The sequence below is a fragment of the Diadema setosum genome, chromosome 14 (assembly GCF_964275005.1).
Source record: "Diadema setosum chromosome 14, eeDiaSeto1, whole genome shotgun sequence".
Classification (NCBI taxonomy): Eukaryota; Metazoa; Echinodermata; class Echinoidea; order Diadematoida; family Diadematidae; genus Diadema; species Diadema setosum.
The window spans coordinates 34,760,517-34,781,753 of NC_092698.1; the positions used below are offsets into that span (position 1 = coordinate 34,760,517).

The 21,237-nt window shown below is 39.6% G+C and overlaps 1 protein-coding gene and 2 long non-coding RNA genes across 3 annotated transcripts in view; 2 read left to right on the forward strand and 1 right to left on the reverse strand.

Annotated features, from left to right (window-relative positions):
- The window catches only part of LOC140238315 (macrophage mannose receptor 1-like), a 69,588-nt gene that overhangs the window by 16,121 nt on the left and 32,230 nt on the right, over positions 1 to 21,237 (reverse strand). The window contains exons 23-33 of the mRNA XM_072318249.1: positions 20,620 to 20,844; positions 19,896 to 20,056; positions 19,368 to 19,478; positions 18,528 to 18,643; positions 17,229 to 17,377; positions 15,711 to 15,922; positions 14,887 to 15,023; positions 13,966 to 14,012; positions 4,528 to 4,695; positions 2,598 to 2,642; positions 1,207 to 1,403 (exon numbers count right to left, since the gene is read on the reverse strand). Coding sequence (XP_072174350.1) covers positions 1,207 to 1,403; positions 2,598 to 2,642; positions 4,528 to 4,695; positions 13,966 to 14,012; positions 14,887 to 15,023; positions 15,711 to 15,922; positions 17,229 to 17,377; positions 18,528 to 18,643; positions 19,368 to 19,478; positions 19,896 to 20,056; positions 20,620 to 20,844 — 1,568 coding nt within the window. The remainder of the gene's footprint in view (positions 1 to 1,206; positions 1,404 to 2,597; positions 2,643 to 4,527; positions 4,696 to 13,965; positions 14,013 to 14,886; positions 15,024 to 15,710; positions 15,923 to 17,228; positions 17,378 to 18,527; positions 18,644 to 19,367; positions 19,479 to 19,895; positions 20,057 to 20,619; positions 20,845 to 21,237) is intronic.
- Positions 5,261 to 6,881, forward strand: LOC140237620 (uncharacterized). Its single transcript, XR_011901859.1, has 3 exons — positions 5,261 to 5,307; positions 6,027 to 6,083; positions 6,380 to 6,881. It is a non-coding gene; the product is annotated as an uncharacterized lncRNA (long non-coding RNA).
- On the forward strand, positions 10,725 to 12,345 carry LOC140237619 (uncharacterized). The gene is made up of 3 exons (XR_011901858.1): positions 10,725 to 10,771; positions 11,491 to 11,547; positions 11,844 to 12,345. It is a non-coding gene; the product is annotated as an uncharacterized lncRNA (long non-coding RNA).

Here is a 21,237-nt window from a genome sequence, read left to right on the forward strand (position 1 = left end):
GGCCACTGGGCCTGGGCCCACTTGGGCTATGGGCCCCTGGGCCTGGGCCCACTTGGGCTCTGGGCCCCTGGTTCCGGGCTAAGGCCCGTGGCCTTGGGTCCGGCCTTAGGCCCCGCCTTTGGCCCGGCTGTACTTTGTACATGGTCTATGGGAAATCAGGCTTGTCTGTAACTGTATAATTACAAATAATTACAAATAATCACAAATGATCAACAGGTCCATACTACATATTGGACTATATGAATATATGAATATATGAATATATGAATATATGATTCCATGAATATAGGAATATATACGATGTATGTTATTATATATATTATCATATATGAATATATAAATGTGATCAGCCATTCTGTTACATTCTCAGATCTGCGGTCATTCATATATAGCAAATTTTATGCATGTATAAATGGCATAAATGGCATACTTGATTGAACCAGCCAATGGAGAAAGATCACACCATTGAACAATACTTGAAAGACATGTACAGTTCAATGACTCAGTGCTTGTTATTATGAACTCTGTAGAGGTATGCAGCCCTCTTCAGATGGAAAACATACAGTTGGCTATCAAACAGAGCTTGCAAAACCATCAACAATTTATTGAGTTGGATTTGTGTGTGTGTGTGTGTGTGTGTGTGTGTGTGTGTGATAGAGCTATTTGGCTTGTCTCCTTTGCATGCATCATCACAAATTCCCAAAGTCTGAATAAAGTGAAACCAAGACCTTCATATATCTATATGAAGGTCTGCATTGTAAGGTGCTGGATCAGAGCACTACCATAAGATTGACACCATGGCGGGAATTGTGCTAACAGTGTACTATCCATCCTGTGCATTTATGTTAAAGTGTACCAATACCCTGAAAATCACATTTTAAAAAATAACCTGTGACCTTTGACCTTCGACCCTGTGACCCTAAAATCCAAACAAAGTATTATCCCCCCAGGATATACCCTCATACCAAGTTTGATGTAAAACCACCACACGGTTCTTGAGATATCGACAAAAACAAAACGGGACGGACGTACGTACGGACGGACGACCCGAAAACATAATGCCTAAAAAGAAGAGGCATAAAAAGAAGTGCATCAGATGATGAATTGCCAAGATATACTGTGTCTTCATGAATGCCTTCATTTCAGTTGCCATTTCTTCGCTCCAATTGGCAAGTTTGCCGATAAACAAGACTTGAAAAGACTTACATGCGTCTTGAGAAAGTCGATTTCGTCTTGACTGTGGATCGAAACAAGGTAGCCTCCGGCCTCCATACAGTACTCGTTGGCATCGTACCAGTCCTTGTTGCGTCCAGCTGGAGTGGCCCCAGCACTGAAGAAGTAGCAGTAGGTACCCATGTCAGTATCATACTTGAGCCAGTCTGGGTCATTGTCACAGGAAGGCCCTATGATGAGGGGCAGGTGAGAATAGAAATAGATTACTTGCTAAAACAAATAACAATATACACACAAACATTAATATGACTTCTTTTTTTTTCAACAACTGCATATATCATTAAATGACATTTCAAATCAAGAGAGAACATAGAGACATAGAACATCATCACGCAGAGCTGCCAAACTTTGGAAGCACAAATTAGTACTTGGCATCTCCAAAATTTGTATCTTTCCTTCAAAATTCATATTTTGCAACCTGTTCTCTTTCAAATATCATCAACTTAGTCATGTCTCAGAGCATCTCTTCTAACAATCAGAATCTCTTTTACAAATTGCATACAGCTTTGCTACTGATCTCCCTGTAAGTACACACACAGCCGAAGGATCTCAACTGCAGTCAACCGCTACCGATGAGAGTATACTATGCTTCTTTGTAGATATTTGCTGATGGGCGCTATTCACGTTTTTGATTGTACCACGGTGGGCAGCAAATGAAGATTGATTCAATCTCACTACCCATGTCTCCCCAAGCTAGCAGGTCTTTAAGAGATGCTTGGGGTTGCCAGAGTCCCTGCTGCATTATCAAAAGCCCTTCAGTCAGGACAATATCAGTAAGCAGACAAGAACAGACAAACTAGAGAAGCACTCTGAGAGCGCAGACCTCCGCCAAGCATGCAGCTCATTTCCACCACTGATCTTGTTCTTCCATAGAGATACCAGTGATTTCCACCAATACGTACTTAGGCACCATGCTGAAAGTGTTTATAATGTGCTGAAAGTCGCCCGATTTCCCAATATTGAAGCCTTTGTTACGTCATAAACCCTCAGCTGCACGGCGCGCCTCGCCCTAGCAGAAACTAGAGCACGCACTTTATAGTGCACACATGCAAACCTCAAATACGCGCAGCCTGAACTCCCAAGTTCATTGACCCTACCTGCCAAAATATCAAAAATCCTTCATAAATTCCCCAAAAATTCTTGGATCACTACCAAAAGTTAATCATTTGGTACTTGTGTCATTCTCAACCTTTCCTGCAAGTTTCATCCCAATCTGTTGACTACTTTTTGAGTTATTTTGCACACGGACAAACTAACTAACTAACAAACGAACGAACACACAAACTGACAGTAACGGAAACATAACCTCCTCCCTTGGCGGAGGTAATAAAGAAGTTGTTGTCAAGTCATGAGCATATACTCACATGGCGTTGGTGATGTAGGCTCTGGAGTTGTGACTGGAGTTTGACCTGAAACAAAATCAAAATGCACGAGACACTGCTTTGATACCCTCTTGAATACACAGCAGCCAATATATATATATATATATTTTTAAAGCCTTTATGTACATCATTAATTTCACATGCATTTTCACCCAGCTTGTCTTCATTTACACGCTATAGGACTAGTAAGTTCATGGACCATGGGGTCGTTACAAACTGATTGAAAGTTTCAACCAGACGTTCAGGTTTCCCTTCTTGATGTGAAACGGGCAACCCCCAGAGCATCCCAGGAAACTTCAAACTGATGAGGTGATAGATTTGTAAATAGATTTCTGGGCACACTGCCACTAATCAGCTGTTGTGTTTACCTTTGCTGATGGAGTCCCAAATGTCAGTCAGAGGTTTGGAACTTTGAGAATTAGCTGTTAACATAATTAAGACTTGCTTGTCTTACGTGCCTACCTCCCTTGAGAAAAAAATTCCAGTCCTGTTATAAGTTTGTCAAAGAAGAAAGAGTAAAATGTTACGAGTACATGTACGTAGTACAAATAGGGTAGTTATGAAATTGTGAAGTTTCGCTAATTTCTGCAGTACTGTTCTCATATAATTGAAATGCATATGCAAATGAGTGAACTGATGATTTTGTCACCTCACAATTTTCCATCGATCTTTTACCCAAAAATGACGAAAATTCAATTTTTCTGTTATCAAACTATAATACATGATGCTATTCCTGGTTGAATAACTTTAGAATAGTGATCAGTTAGATATACAGGGATTTGAGACTGGGGCATAATTGCATTTGAATTAAAAACTGGAAATTTCAAAATATTATGTACACTCAACTATATGACAAGTTGTGAGGGGATGACATCATCACTTCATTATTTGCATATTCATATTAACTGTTCAAGAACTGTTTCCTGAAAAATTAGTGAAAATTTAAAATGTCATAACTTCCTTATTCTTCATCCAATTTTGATAAAACTTTCATTGTTGCGCTACGGAAATTTTACTCCTTTTCAGACTAATTTTCATCTGCATGGAATTCCCCTTCAAATGTTTTCTTGTGCACTACTTGCATTAAAGTGACAAAAATTCTGATGATCGCAGCTGCAAGCAAATTCACACTGATCTAGATCCTGATCCTGATGAGTTGGGAAACAGTCGTGACTGAATGGAACAGTCCTCATTTTCTATGAGTCAGCTACAGCCATAACCAAGGTCATGAAGCTTGTCAGAGACCATAATCAACACGTTGAGGATGGACTGATTTTGCTACAACAAGCATTTTCCATAGACACCTGCCCGAGTATACTCGGGACTCGTCCTTAACGGGTTAAAGGACACGTTCACCTTTATATACATGTACATGTGGATTGAGAGACTACAGGTCGCAAAACTCCCTTGACACCATCAGAGAGCAGTGTCTCCTTCCACACCATTAAAAAGAATTATGGTAAATGATATGAGACTAACATGCTACTAAGCCATTTTTCTTTCTGCTAAATTTTGTTACCCTTTACTGCAGATACACTTGGACATAATGATGTACCTGGTATCTCCCATATCCATGGAGGTGTTAACATTAGATGTAATCATGTATCAAACTGATTTACAATTTACTGATTGTAGAATGTGCAATGCACATTGCTAGACTCTTGCGATGACGGAGGGAGCTGGAGGAGGCTTTCAGGAAGTGACGTCCATGGCAGAGCAGAGGAAGATAATGTACAGAATCTATCAATGAATACAACAAGATACTGCCATCGTTCCACTGTATCCAAAAATAGCAGTTTGTGGTATCCGATTACAAATGAGTATCTTGCAAGTTCCTGTCACCATCTGTGAGAAAATGAAAGGCTGGCACCAGCCACGCTTTCAGAGCACATTCACTGAACTCATATCTAACCTTTTGGAATCTTGCAGATCCAGTTCCTGCGCCGGTTGCAGTAGAGATCATTCCAGATCCGACTGGAAAAGAAGGCCTCAGTACAGTCCTCTCCACTGCCCCAGTCATTGGGTTCACCTCCGTTCCAGTTTGTGTGCTCGACCGGTGTGCCATCGCTCCACTCAAAACCTGTCCAGGTCATGGCATGATTAAAAATTGTGGTAATGTGAATGATTTTCACAAATCTTACCAAGACAGTTTAATGAATGGTTGATTGATTTTGCCATCCAGGAGCACAAGTAACAGAATGACAAATTTGTTTTATCTCTCATTAAGGAGAAATGATGGTTATATCCTGGGAAAGATATAATTGTGAGTTGTATTCATGTTAGTGGAAGCATAATGTGCTCTTCATTTCTACACCAATATCAGTTGATTACTGAATTTGTGTGATAATATGAAATGCATAAATATTCATCATCCTCATGAATATGCATGACTCCCAGGGTAGTAATTCAAGTGTGCACCTAAATGTTCATACATCACAAAAATTAAGTTCTTTGGTTGTGTGTTCATAAGTTTGTAGAATCATTGTTTTGTAAACAATGATTCATCTATATATAATAGTTGATTTATATTACAGAGTTTATATGAAGCAGTGGAGTTTTAGAGTACAATGCAAAGAAGTTTAATTGTACAAGATGAACTGTTCACTCTGTGGAGTAATATAGAACACTGGGAGAGCTTCAGTAGTAGCCAAGTACTGAGAGGTGGAACCTCCCAGGAGCTCAGGAGAGCTGAGTAAGTTTTGTAAATATTTCTTTTATTACTTCCACTACATGTGTGACTTGTATAAGAAATTAAGCACAGACACATCCTGTGTGTAGTAGCCACATACCCAGAGAAAGGTACCTAGGCATGTAGCAATTTGTTTTTGTTGTTTACAGTAGGTTCAGCTCCGTTGTGTGTGTAAGCGTAAAATGTGCATAGTGTATACACACGCACACACAGGAATGTCGTTCACTGCCCAGCAGTCAGAGTGCATTGGCATAAATGTATCAATTTGAAATGTATCATTTTTAGAGCTAGGCATTCTTGCAGCATGTGTGTATGAAGTTTGCAATACACTATACACTATATTCATAATCACAGAGAGTATGTGAAGTTATGAATGAAAAGTGCAATGACAGTGTGGGAAAGAATTTGTGGCAATGTTTATGTTGACAAAAAGGGGAAAGACCTATTGCAATGTTTATATTAGTATCATAGTGCATTGTTGCTACAGAGTATGTTAGGATAGAAAAGCACTACACATTATGCATAATGGTCATACAACTTGCACATTGCTAGATATACGCTTGTCAAAGAATGTGTGATATGTGAATAATTTCTCAATATATTCTGTATAGATTTGGATGAGAAATTAATGTAAAAAATGAAAACACGAGAAATATATGTGTTTTGTAATATTGTATAGATTTTACATATAGGCTTAAATGTAAATTGTTATCTTTTTGTAGATGAAGGACTTGGTTACTCAGCTGGTTGGAAAACCAGAGCGATGAGGAGACAGTTGGGTGAGTCAGGATGGCTCGATGGTTCATATTTCTATTATATGGAAATTATAATGTACTTTCTTGACAGAATACAGTTTATGCTTTTGTGTTTCACAAAATGAATATAACAGAATGTTAAAGCATGTTATTGTGAAATTTTGTACAGTGTTGATGCATTGAATATCTCACAGAGAAGAAAGAATAAGTTCCATATTGTTTTATTGAAATTGTACACTGTATGAACAAAGAAATCAATACCCTTAGCATATTGTCATGCTGTTTCTTTGCCCTGTTTCTGATTTCTTTAAATCTTACAGGGGTCTATTGTAAGGACAAGGTCTCTTCTCTTGTTTAGAGGTCATCTCTTTTACGAGTGAACAAGGTCTCTTTTAGATGATCATCTCCTTTAGTGGACGTGGTCTCTTCTAGTGATCGTTGTCTTATATTCGTCTTTTAGTGGACGAGAACTTTGGATGTCAACTTTTAAAGGACGTAGTCTTTAAATGAACGTCGTCTTCAGGTCGTCTCTTGTGTAAAGGAACATCTCTTTTAGAGGATCATCTCCTTTAGTGGACGTGGTCTCTTTTAGAGGTCAACGTGTTTACCATAGTGTTCAAGCGGTCCATTGCAGTCTTCGAAACAGACTTTACCACAGCGTTTACCAGTTCATATGTATTGACAGTCGTCAATACAGTCTTAGGTCTTTGTATTACAAGTTTTGATCCAGAGTTTGTTATCAAATTGTAAATAAATTCAGCTATTTCAGTTATATCCTACATTAGAGTGAAAGTGTAGTGGTTTTACCGTCCCACGTGAAAGCCGGACTACGACATTGGTGTCAGGAGTGGGATATACTGAATAGACTGGATTGGTTGATAAGACACAAGACAATGTTAACAAAGAGTTTGAACAAAGTGATGAACAGCGACCCTCAACTGTTGGAGATCTTCATTGGTGTTGACGATAGACGATAAGGAATCGTCAGGTTAGTCGTCGAGGAAGAGACTTTGTAAACATTGTTCAATTGTGACTAGTAGATACCTAAGTCATTAATTGTGTATTTGATACTCTGTGTATACAATTGTGTATTGTTATTTCTCTCCACGTAAATCAGCAGCATGCCTCGTGATACTGCTATTGGAGGAGTAGGAGCTGGAGATGCTAACAGCTCTGGTATTTCTGAAATGATAGCTGCTCTTACTGGAGCATTTCAAAGTCTTTCTGCCACTAGAGTAGTTCCTGCAATCAAACTGTCCAAGTTCAAGGGTATTTCAGTGAAACCTGGAGACACAACGATCACTGAATGGCTTGACGAGTTCGAAGAATACTGCTCATTCTATAAGTTGCAAGGCAGAGAGAAGGTGCAGGCACTGCTATCTCATTTGGCTGGATCAGCAAAAGATGAAGTTCTCTGTCTGGAGCAAAATGAGAGAGAAAATTATGAATGTCTGAAATCCGCTTTGAAGTCTAGATTCGCTCTTCGTGAAACGGTGCAGTCTCTTACAAGTCAGTTGCACAGTCGTATTCAACAGGAAGGGGAATCACTCGCAGCATATAGTAGTGCACTGATCAAGATATACGATCGAATGGAATCGGTTGCATCCACTGATGAGCAGGCAGCTTTATGTCAACTGCGAGACAGTACACTACGAGAAAGATTCATCCAAGGTGTACAAGACAAACAAGTAAAGAGGGAAATCAGACGAACAGCACTGGATACCACAGGGAAGTCATTTCTTGTCATGAGAAAGGAGGTGCTAGAACTGTTCCAGGACGACAGCATTTCACCATCTAAAGTGAGGATCAGGGAATGTGAGGCAGAAGCGGCAAGGATCACATCACCTGATAACGTGTGCATACAACACCTACAAGACGAAATCTCGGGACTAAAGGAGACACTACAGGAAGTGGTGAAAGTAGTTGCCGAGATGAAGCAGAACTCAGGTGTTCAGCAGCATCAGAAGAAACAGGAGAAATGGTGCTCCAACTGTGGACAGAAAGGGCATGTCAAGAGTGATTGCAAATCACCCACAGTTTGCTTTGGATGCAGAGAAACTGGGCATATCCGTCGTGACTGTCCAAAGGAAGTTAAAGATGAGAACAAGAGGAAAACAGAAGCAGAGGTGAAGGCGGTACATGACACAGGAACAGGTGATGTCATTTCTGACCTGATTGTTGAAAGTCCAACGATGGAAGCAACAATTGCTGGTGTATCTACTGGGTGCATACTAGACACTGGAGCAGAGACCAGTCTAATTCCAGTCAGCTACTATGAGGAAAAGTTGAAGTCCTCCTTAGGTCCACTCGATGATACAGGCAGTGGAGTGAAAGTGACTGGAGTAACTGGAAATATCATTCCCATAGTGGGTTATGTGAGAGCTCCAGTGGTCATTGACGAAAAGGTTGCACAAGTAGGATTCTTGGTAGTAAGTGATCAGGTCTGTTCCAAACAGAGAAGTGAATTTCCTGTAATTTTGGGATGTAATGCCCTAAAAGCCCTTATGGAGGACAGAGGGGTGCAGGACATGCCAGGTTGGAATCTGGTTGAAAAGACCCTCGAGACAGGAAAGAAATGTCACTTTCTTCAGGAGGAAGTCAAACGCCTTCATGTCGTCACATCACAGGGAATATCTGTGGATCCAGAGAAAGTTGAGAAGATAGTCAAATGGCCTGTCCCGACAACTGTGGAGGAATTGCGGTCATTCCTCGGTTTAGCGTCTGACTATCGCTGCTTTGTTCCAGGATTTGCTACAATGGCAGCACCTTTGCATGAGATAGTAGGTGGTTCACAGAAGTCTACGTCAAAGAAGGTCAAAAGGCACAACACAAAGGGAACAAGGATATTCAGATGGACAGATGAGGCAGAAATCTCCTTCGATGGACTGAAGAGAGCATTGTCATCTGCACCAGTGTTGAGTTATCCTAAGTTCGGTAAGGACTTTGTGGTTGAAGTTGATACTTCTTTGAAGGGTCTTGGTGCTTGCTTGGCACAGTACGATGAAAATGGACTTCTACACCCAATTGCGTATGCCAGCAGAGGACTGCGGAAAGCTGAACGCAACTATCCAGACTACTCTACTTTCAAGCTAGAATTGCTTGGACTTAAGTGGGCCATAACGGATAAATTCAAGGAGTACTTGATGGGTAGTCATGTAATTGTACTGACTGATCACAATCCACTTGCCCACTTACAGACAGCCAATCTGGGGGCTACTGAGCAACGTTGGATGGCCCAACTTGCACCATTTGACTTGGACATCAGATACCGGCCTGGAAAGACTAATCATTGTGCAGATGCACTGAGTCGACATCCTGCTAATGAGGTGGATGATACGTCGGGTATCAGCATACAAGCAGTGATGGTGGGAAGTGCAGTACCAGTGGAGGTAGCAGCACATACAAATGAAGGGCATGAGGATCACAAGAGCGACTTTGTTCCTGGCATTTTTCCTTCACTTAGTTTGGATGAGTTAGCCAAACTGCAGGAGAAAGATCATGTCCTTCAAGTGGTGAAACAATGTGTTGAAACTCATTGGCAACCTGGAGATGAGTTGCCAAAAGAGTCACCAGAAGTGAAAAGCTGGTTGAGAGAATGGAGCAAACTTGTACTCATCGATGGAGTGCTATATCGGCAGATACAGGCAAGTGATGGTAACACACTGACTCAACTGTTGGTTCCAAACGACATGCGAAGCATCATTTTGGAGGCAGTTCACGATAAATGGGGCCACCAAGGAGTTAGTAAGACAATTGCACTACTCAGAACAAGATGTTTTTGGCCTGGGATGTACACAGATGTCCATCATACATCTGTGAGTGTTTCACCTGCACAATGTCAATACATCGTTAAGTGAAAGTAGTGAGGACGAACAAGACAATGAGTGTCCTTTTGTGGTCTATCCTCTGCCAGAATGGCAAGACATTAGAACTTCAGATGAAGTATCTACGAAATCTCTCAGGAGATCTAACAGAGCAACTAAAGGAAAGCATAGTAATCCTACAAGATTACCAAAGTCAGCTCTGAAATAAGCCTGTCAGTTATGTGTGTTATTATACATTTGATGATTCATTTGATATTGTACATATACTGACATTCGCGGACGAATGTTATTTGTCAGGATGGATTGTGGTAATGTGAATGATTTTCACAAATCTTACCAAGACAGTTTAATGAATGGTTGATTGATTTTGCCATCCAGGAGCACAAGTAACAGAATGACAAATTTGTTTTATCTCTCATTAAGGAGAAATGATGGTTATATCCTGGGAAAGATATAATTGTGAGTTGTATTCATGTTAGTGGAAGCATAATGTGCTCTTCATTTCTACACCAATATCAGTTGATTACTGAATTTGTGTGATAATATGAAATGCATGAATATTCATCATCCTCATGAATATGCATGACTCCCAGGGTAGTAATTCAAGTGTGCACCTAAATGTTCATACATCACAAAAATTAAGTTCTTTGGTTGTGTGTTCATAAGTTTGTAGAATCATTGTTTTGTAAACAATGATTCATCTATATATAATAGTTGATTTATATTACAGAGTTTATATGAAGCAGTGGAGTTTTAGAGTACAATGCAAAGAAGTTTAATTGTACAAGATGAACTGTTCACTCTGTGGAGTAATATAGAACACTGGGAGAGCTTCAGTAGTAGCCAAGTACTGAGAGGTGGAACCTCCCAGGAGCTCAGGAGAGCTGAGTAAGTTTTGTAAATATTTCTTTTATTACTTCCACTACATGTGTGACTTGTATAAGAAATTAAGCACAGACACATCCTGTGTGTAGTAGCCACATACCCAGAGAAAGGTACCTAGGCATGTAGCAATTTGTTTTTGTTGTTTACAGTAGGTTCAGCTCCGTTGTGTGTGTAAGCGTAAAATGTGCATAGTGTATACACACGCACACACAGGAATGTCGTTCACTGCCCAGCAGTCAGAGTGCATTGGCATAAATGTATCAATTTGAAATGTATCATTTTTAGAGCTAGGCATTCTTGCAGCATGTGTGTATGAAGTTTGCAATACACTATACACTATATTCATAATCACAGAGAGTATGTGAAGTTATGAATGAAAAGTGCAATGACAGTGTGGGAAAGAATTTGTGGCAATGTTTATGTTGACAAAAAGGGGAAAGACCTATTGCAATGTTTATATTAGTATCATAGTGCATTGTTGCTACAGAGTATGTTAGGATAGAAAAGCACTACACATTATGCATAATGGTCATACAACTTGCACATTGCTAGATATACGCTTGTCAAAGAATGTGTGATATGTGAATAATTTCTCAATATATTCTGTATAGATTTGGATGAGAAATTAATGTAAAAAATGAAAACACGAGAAATATATGTGTTTTGTAATATTGTATAGATTTTACATATAGGCTTAAATGTAAATTGTTATCTTTTTGTAGATGAAGGACTTGGTTACTCAGCTGGTTGGAAAACCAGAGCGATGAGGAGACAGTTGGGTGAGTCAGGATGGCTCGATGGTTCATATTTCTATTATATGGAAATTATAATGTACTTTCTTGACAGAATACAGTTTATGCTTTTGTGTTTCACAAAATGAATATAACAGAATGTTAAAGCATGTTATTGTGAAATTTTGTACAGTGTTGATGCATTGAATATCTCACAGAGAAGAAAGAATAAGTTCCATATTGTTTTATTGAAATTGTACACTGTATGAACAAAGAAATCAATACCCTTAGCATATTGTCATGCTGTTTCTTTGCCCTGTTTCTGATTTCTTTAAATCTTACAGGGGTCTATTGTAAGGACAAGGTCTCTTCTCTTGTTTAGAGGTCATCTCTTTTACGAGTGAACAAGGTCTCTTTTAGATGATCATCTCCTTTAGTGGACGTGGTCTCTTCTAGTGATCGTTGTCTTATATTCGTCTTTTAGTGGACGAGAACTTTGGATGTCAACTTTTAAAGGACGTAGTCTTTAAATGAACGTCGTCTTCAGGTCGTCTCTTGTGTAAAGGAACATCTCTTTTAGAGGATCATCTCCTTTAGTGGACGTGGTCTCTTTTAGAGGTCAACGTGTTTACCATAGTGTTCAAGCGGTCCATTGCAGTCTTCGAAACAGACTTTACCACAGCGTTTACCAGTTCATATGTATTGACAGTCGTCAATACAGTCTTAGGTCTTTGTATTACAAGTTTTGATCCAGAGTTTGTTATCAAATTGTAAATAAATTCAGCTATTTCAGTTATATCCTACATTAGAGTGAAAGTGTAGTGGTTTTACCGTCCCACGTGAAAGCCGGACTACGACAAAATATTGTTAAAAATCGGTACCTTTGACAAGAGACCTACAGGTCTAGTGTGATCATTGCACTTTGCCTTCAAGGCATTCTACCAGACACAAACTATTTTAAAAACTTGAGATTCCAGGATTGTTGCAGTCACCCTTGGAGGCACCTTCCTCATTTTGGGTCCTTGCGCCCCACCCTAGCCCCCCCCCCCCCCCCCAATCTAGGAGCACCATCACCATTTGTACAAACTATAATGCCCTTTCCTATACTCACGTAGATGATTCCTGCTGAGTTTGGTCAAAATCAAGCCACAGTGTTCAAGACAAAGATGAAAGTACCAAAATTCTGAAAATTGGCCAATTTTTCATATTTCATTTGGGGTGCCAGCAGCCACCATGGGAATGCAACACCATCGTTTGCGCAATCAACAATCAATCTGTTTAGGACGAGCTGATTTTGCTACAGACGCATTTCCCATATAGGCACCTGCCCAAATATACACGGGACTCGTCCTCAACGGGTTAATACCCTCCCTCCAATGATGATTCCAGCTAGTTTGGGGTAAATTTATGCCTCTGGCTTCCAAAAGGAGATAAACATCTAGAAACATGATAAGTTGCTAATTTGAGGAATTTGGGTCTCTCCCTATATAGGGACTCCTGGGAGCACTGACACCATTTGTACAAACTAACATCCACTCACTCAATTGACTATTCTCACACAGTTTGGTCAAAAAAACTATGAAAATATCAAAACTTTTACACATGATGCATGCTGGATGGTAAATGTTTGCAATAGTTCATTTGAGTCATTCCACCCAGGTAGTGTGTATTTAAGCCATTTTTTAATCTTTCATCTCTACATCTGATTAACAAAAGTTATCTGAAAACAGAGAGATAAAGGTGTTTGACTACGATTTAACCACTCATTCTGTAAGCTCAGCTAATTCAAGATCTGCCGATACAAAAGTGCATGACCCACAATACCATTCATACAAAACGAAAATTTGCACAAAGTAGCTTCAAGTGCTTTTATGATATGTCCTTCTAGAGAATCTGATGCACATGTATTATAGTTCTGTGAAAACAGGATGATAAACATTAAATTTGAACAGTCATAATACCTTTTGATGGGCATTTTGATGCTGCTTGAATCCCTCCTAACTTGATGTTTGACCTTTGAGTCACTGATGTCCTAAAAGTGATTACTGGCTAAATACAGAGACTCCAACTCTCCCGTTTTCGACGGGAGATTTCCCGCCGAAAACCCATTTTTGCAAAATCTCCCGTTCTCCCGCTTGAGATTTAATTTCTCCCGCCCTGGCTCTGTGTCTCCTGTTGGAAGGGATTTCTTACTTATTGCTATTGTATGTTGAAAAAATAAGCCTTAGATAGCACCAGGGAGCATGTAGAACCCTAGGAACTTCGCGCTTCGCACACATCAACTTGGAGTCTCCCGTTTGCTAGGGGTTTCAGGCGGGAGAATCTCCAGATCAGAAGGTGCTTTGGGTTGGAGTCTCTGTAAATACCATTGCTTTTGCAGGAAGATGATGTATACTTGGAAGCAACATGTCTGAACCTGTGGACAAGAGATATGTTTTCAAAATATCCTTGTCAGAAAAGTCTTACCTCCTTCAGTGCTTCGATCATGGAGACCAATCCAATAACCACTTGATCTGAGGGGTCAAACAAGAGAAATAACAAATATTCATGAAAAATTGTCATGGTGAAATGTCTGTATGAGTTACATGTTTGCTTGTGTAGTAAGACGTGCAATAATTACACATATGCCAAAGTTCACTGAATTGGTGAGCATTGGGAAATGAATGACATGAATGCAAAATTTATTTACACCAAGATTACTGGCTAATTACTGGCTAACAACTCTTGAGTCCTTTGCACTGCTTATAAATGAGGAGATCTGAGCAAGGGAGATTTGTGATCCATGCACCCAAATTAATCAGTGGCGGATTGGGGGAGGGGGCACTTTTAACTTTGTGGTGGTTTCTTTAAGATAAAAGAAATAAAAAGGACAAATTAAAGAGGGACGGTGAAGTGGGCGTGTCCCCCCCTTTTGATTATTTTATCTTGTTTTTTAAAAAATAAAAGTATGCATGAAATGGCACAACGATCATCATAAATAGGACCTACTAAAATCTTCCTATCATGGAAGGGGGGACACCTCCCATGTCAGCCAATTGTATTGGCACCAGAAAATTGCTCTTAAGCCTGTTTTATCTCATCTTTTTTTTTTTTTTGCTTGTCAGCTGATTAAACCCGAAGTGGCACCAGAAATATAAACTAACTGCTTTGCGCTCCCCCCACCCCCTTTATGGAATTCCTGGATCTGCCCCTGATATTCCACTCACTTTTCACAAAGAGAAAAGTGAAATTCAAGTACATATGAAAATAGTTCATGAGACATCAAACCCAATTAGTAAGATTAAGGCAGGACAAGATTGGCTGGAGAATGGTATCGGTCTGGCGCATTACCCCATGAGAGAGGCAAGAACCTAGAGTCATTTATAGGTAGAATCTAGTAAAACTCACTGGGTGGAGCCTGAGTTGGCATAGATGTAATTCTCCTCCTCAGAACTGTGAAAGCTGGCCAAGTCTCCTCCCATGTTGACACATCGGTCTCTGGCCGTCTGCCAGCTGGCCTTGGTAGAGCTATCAACTGTGTAGGCCTGTGGGATTAATAGAATTCATTTAAAGATTAATTTCTATCAAAACTATCAAAATCAAATACTAGCTTGAATGAAATAATCGACTTAAACATTATCTCTACAGATCATAAAATATAAACCCTCATATGATTTAGCACAGCACTACACCTCAATGTACAGGAAATATATAACAATTTATGGGGCAAATAACAAAGCTAAGGTAATAAAAACTGTATTCTAGTACTTTCTGTCTGTTTTCATGTGTTTATTCATGTCTATTGTTCAATCTCTCTGCAACTGGTCTACAGCATAAGAAAAAATAAACAACACAAAACAAAAACATCACACACAGCAAATTTGAACCAGTGGTGCTGTATGTGGCTTTGTCAATTTGGTATGAACCCAGCCCAAAAACTTGAATGAGTTGTGCTGTGGTTCTGTCAATTTTGCTTAGCACAAAGACTTTTAAGTGTGCTACATGTGCGACATCACTGTGTAGGCCTACTAAATGATACAAGGAAGCTGTCAAGGGAAGGAGGGGGGGGGGTTGGGAGGAGGTAACCCCCTCCCACAAACCTTGATTACATAAGAATCAGACTGAATGAAAGCAGGGGAAAATGAATCAAAAGCACCAGAAAGACATCGGTCTAATGATTTCTGAACTGATCATGATACCAAAGTGGGATGCAAGTCCTGGATATCTCTTACCCTGAAGCAGTTATTGCCATAGCCAGTCCAGCCCCTGGCACATCCTGTGTTGGATGGCTGGGTGGGAGACTGAGTGGTGACAGGAGGGGGCACTGTGTAACCTGTGCGCACACGCTTGCACATGTACTTGAGGTTGGAGGAGCAGTCCATGTTGCTCCACAGACCAGCCAGGAGTCCAGATGAAGAGGTTGCACAGCGTCCTTTGGTGTCATCTTGGCCAGTCAAATGGGGCACACAGAATTAGAAATACAAGATAATGCCATCTTTTCAATATGTCACAACGAACCCAAATCTATGCTTACATTCTTTCCAATATGCAATATTAACTTTTTTCAACATCTGTTTGTCATCTTTTGAGCAAAAAAATGCTAAAAGGCATGTATCAAGTGATTATAATGACTGCAATACTTTTCTGAATATTTTTTTTAAAAGATACACCACATGCCATAAAACGAGGAATGTTCACAAGCGCAAAGACTCGCGAATTTAAAATGCATGTGAAAGTTCTTGTCTACACTATATGCATTGAATGATAGCGGCAACTTGTGAAAAATTTCATGCCATGAAAATATCTTGTTTTTTAATATAGTATGTAAAAATCGGGACCAACACTGCCCAACATATCTCCTCACTCTGCAGAGTTGCGGCCTTTACGAATCTACAAATGCACTGTCAAAATACTATCTAAGTCCTTATCAAAATTCCAAAGTAATCATGCACGTAAAGAAGTTCCCTTCTTTCTTCTTTTGTAATTTGCATTTCTTCAACACACACTACGACTAAGATGACGTTTTAAGGCAACACATCAAAATATTTGCAAGATGCATAGCCATAAGATTTGATTCTCTTATCTATCTCCTTAAGCTTTGACCTAAAACTACTTGTGACCTGTCTCTTGAAGCCTCTCTTCCCTCCTCTAAAATGCAAGTATCTCGGATGAGAATCAAGTTTGACAGAACAATTACATTTGTCAAAAGATACATCACCCACATGAGGACAGACTATGAGTGGGTGAGGGTTAAAAGAGACAGCCGCTATAACAACTACAGTAAGACAATTCAAACATTAATCATGATTTCTGGGAGTTCTGCGTGTGCCCCGTTTCCTCGTTCGACATTCCCAGCATGCTATTTAGTTCAGGTTTACTGTAGGCCTACTGGCAATGGCACAGATACAGTATACCATAGTGCAGGGCATGAGTGGTTTACAGCTGTATGGTGCGGCTGTTTATACAGGTTTAATATTTGTCAAACACTATAGGAAAACTGGATCCGGCTGTCACAAGTAATCTTGCAATTATTCTGATGTGTGCATTCTCATTTTAAAAACACCTTGTGAAGTTTTGGATGAACTTAAAAAACACACACACACACACACTCTCTGATTCTGACCCATGATTTTTGTTGCAAACTTTCTGGTGGAGTTTGGCACAGTTGCCCAGCAATTTTCACTGTAACTTCACAACATTTCTAATCTTACAATTTCTCTATCCCAATGAGAGCAGCCCTCTTATCTTACCTGGGTACAGATAATCCCAGTTGGTGTAGGAGACCCTTGAACCATCGCTCCAAACATACTGGCCCTGGTTATCCCGGTTATTCAGCCCTATCCACACTTTTGAGCCATCCTCAGACCCAAGTAAGCTGGCAAGCACTGTTTGCTCATACCTACAGAGATATCACAAATTAGTGTTCAAGGAAATAAAGTGGAGCGATTATATCTTATGTCCACCATAAGCAACACTGAGAGACATTATGGTTTATGGCAAATTTGTTATCACTAAAGATACATACTTACCTCCCTATTCATACTAAAAGACAAAAACTAAATTACTTACAAAATATTCCACTGGTATCTATAAAAAAAACCAAAAAAAAAAACAATAAGTTAGTTTTCCAGAAATCTGCTCAGATAGTAAATCATCACAGATCTAGGATAGTCACATAATCTTTATCAATGGTTGCTGCAAACACTCATACCTTGGGATTCCTTCAGTATAATCTGTATTATGAACACCACTTGAAAAAGAAATGACAAGCCTGGGTTTTGAACCAGTGTCTCCTACTGTTTATCAGGTAGCTGCACTCCCACTGAGCTGAAGCCATTTCATGGCAGTGACACGATGATGTCTGAACAAATACCCAATGCCTCACCTCTCTTTCATTCTCTCTTGGTCTTATTATCTCCGCCAAGGGAGGAGGCTACGATTTCTTTGGCATTGGTTTGTTGGTTTGTTTGTTTGTTCATGTGCAAAATAACTCAAAAAGTTGTTAACGGATTTGGCTGAAACTTACAGGAAAGGTTGAGGATGATACAAGTAACAGATGATTAAATCTTGGCAGTGATCTGGTAATTTTTTTATGGATTTTATAAAGGATTTTTTATACTTTGGCAGGTAGGGTCAATGAAGTTGGGAGCTCAAGCTGTGCGTATTTGATGTTTTCATGTGCGCACTAATGTGTATGCTCTAGTTTCTGCTAAGGCAATTAAACGCCCGCGCAGCTGGAAGTTGATGACGTAACAAAAGGCTTCTATATTGGGAAATCGGGCGACTTTCAGCACGCATATGTATGGGTGGAAATCACTGATCTCTATGGAAGAACAAGATCAGAGGTGGAAATGAGCTGCTTGGCGGAGGTCTGCGCTCTCAGAGTGTTTCTCTAGTTCGTAATGTTAGCCTCCAGTAAGGTAAGTTGTAGTGCAAACCAAGGCAAAATTTGCTTGTAAAATGCTGTCAATAGAATCACATCAAAGCCTGAAATGGAGACATCTTTCTGGAATTTGAATGTTACTCCCTCTACATTTTTCAAACCTCACCTATCCAAGACGGACACCAGATCGCCACCATTGCTTCTGCAGTCAGTGAGGGCGCCTTGCCAATTATTCCCTGAACTTGAGACAGAGTAGCAGTAGTAGCTGTAGGCAGTTTCACTCTGTTAGAAGGCAGAAAGAAATGGTTGTACATTGATACTTTGTGTGTGTGTGTGTGTGTGTGTGTGTGTGTGTAAAGATATATATGCCACAGGCAAACAATTATGAATTGCAAATGCACACCACAGAGTAACTGAATGTGTCATTACGACAAGGATAACTGGTGAACATATGTAAAATCTGTAGAAAATAATACACGAGACAGGATACACGAGTGGGGAATCTGGAACTCTGCTGGTGATAGATATGACTTTCATGTAAATGAAAAAATTCAAAGTGTACTCAAGAAAGAGCTAGAGTACAATCAAAGAGAAATCAATCACATAACCAAGAATAGCACCTTCAATTAATTACCCTAAAATACAAGGTTTCAAGACATTTGCATTGACTTTCATTAGGTGGATGCCTTCTCCTGAACTGTCAAATTCTCCTGGGATCAAAAATTGACTGTTGCTTTTCTTTCACTATTTTGAAAATCTTTTATGAGGTAGGTATCTATTTCATTCACCAAGTAGTAACATATCTATCATCATGGTGAAAGTTCTTCAGCTACAGCACACAAAATGAATCATCACTGCTGAAAGGACTTTACTCATCATTCTCACACTGCATAACTTTCACTCAGAGCTGTCTATTGAATGGTGGCTAGAGGAGGATGCACACTATAGTTCTACCAGATTGGATGAGATGGCTGACACGAGGTGGTATCCACTGGTAGTCACTTACCCCACTGCAACCTGTAGGAGTGATAGGGAATTGAGTGGCTGGTAGGTTCTCTCTGGGTCTTTTACACACTGCAGCTCGGTTGTTATCACAAAGACCGTCGTTCCAGTAGCTCTGTCATGCATGGAAAGAAATATCATTTATTGATCAAAGTATAGTTTTGGGCACATGCATTCAAGAACTTAGAAAAAGTTTGAATATCATAAGGATTTGAGTATCTGTTAAAGCTGTAGCTACATACGCTTGATAACATATTTTGATGGCAATGATTCTTTTCTCCTCTTAACAATGTGGATTCAATCCCTGACTTTTAGGTTCAATGTATTTCAAAAGGTTGTATAACACCCAACATACTAAGCTGTTATTTTATCTCAAAAGAATGATTTGTGAAAGCTCTATATCACACTATTGTCTTCCGCTGAATTTGATTCTTCACTTTGTTATAAAATCATTAAAAAAGTGGACAGACAGAGACATTCTGGAGATGGCAGCTTTAAAACTTAAACAATTATCATCTTTTGACATACGTACATTGGAGTACATCTCCACACAGTCCTCTGCTCTGCCCCGGTAGTTGTTTGGTTCGTTATGATTCCACTCGGAGAAGTCAACTGGTGTGGCATCATCCCACTGGAAGGACATAGGGTCGTTAAGGTCATTCAACCCAATCCACACTTTGCCTGTGGCTCCATCTAAATCAATGCGATGAACAGAGAGATAAGATCTTTAGTTACACCAGATACCACACTACATTCATTCCCCCCATATCACCCGAGTCATAAAATCGATATTGCTAATTCTACAAAATTCCTAGTGCCACTGCTACCATTGTATTCAATGTATATCGTGGCACTGATTCAACTGCCTACTGCAATTATTTATATAACCATTACTAATTAATTCTATCACTGCTGCTACTACAACTACTATAACTGTTACCACTACTACTGCTACAACTGCTACTACTACTACTGCTGCTGCTGCTAGTACTACTACTACTGCTACTATTACTTTTACTACTACTACTACTACTACTACTACTACTACTACTATTACTACAGTTACTGCTACTACTACTGCAGTGTGCTTGATTATGATGACGATTGTTATTATTACTTAAATCAAAATCACCATCACCATCAATATCATCATTATCATCATCAACATCATTATCACCATCATTATTGTTGTTATCATTTTACTCGGCATTGCCAGAAGAATTGATTCTCAAACTTCCGAGAGAGATTTATCTTACTCTCATTGGCAAGAGCTCTGATGAAGCTGTTCTCATTGCTGTCATGAATAGAAGCCAGCTTGCCCCCTGAAACGCCATTGATGTTACCGCAGCTGGTCTTGGCAGAAGAATAGCTCATGGTGTCACTTAAAATGTAGTAGCAGTTGTCGCCATAGCGTGACCAATGATCGGCACAGCGGTAGTTTGGTGGGATGGTGGGATCAACCGGATCCACAACTTCCATCTCTGGTGGAGAAATATGATGTTTAAAGGTAAAAGCGATTAGGGTCAACTAAAGAGTGAAAGAGATAGAGATGGAAAAAAAAAGGCAGACATAAACAGAAAGATTATGTGGGAGTGTGAAAAGTAAAGTTTATCAGTTGCAGTAAAAAAAAAAAGAACAACAATGTTAACAAAACAAAACCAAAAAAAAAAAAAGATACAAGAAACATTGGAATGAGGTAGCCCCCTGCACAATGCAGCAGTGGAGTGGGGGATGAAACAAACCTTCCAGAATAAAGTTCTTACATCGTAGATCCTAATAATGTGGTTGGTATTTTGGGGAGGTAATGCAAACTTTCAAGAAGAAACTTATTCTTAGAGAAATCAACAGGTCCTTAAAAAAGCAAGGGAAGAAAT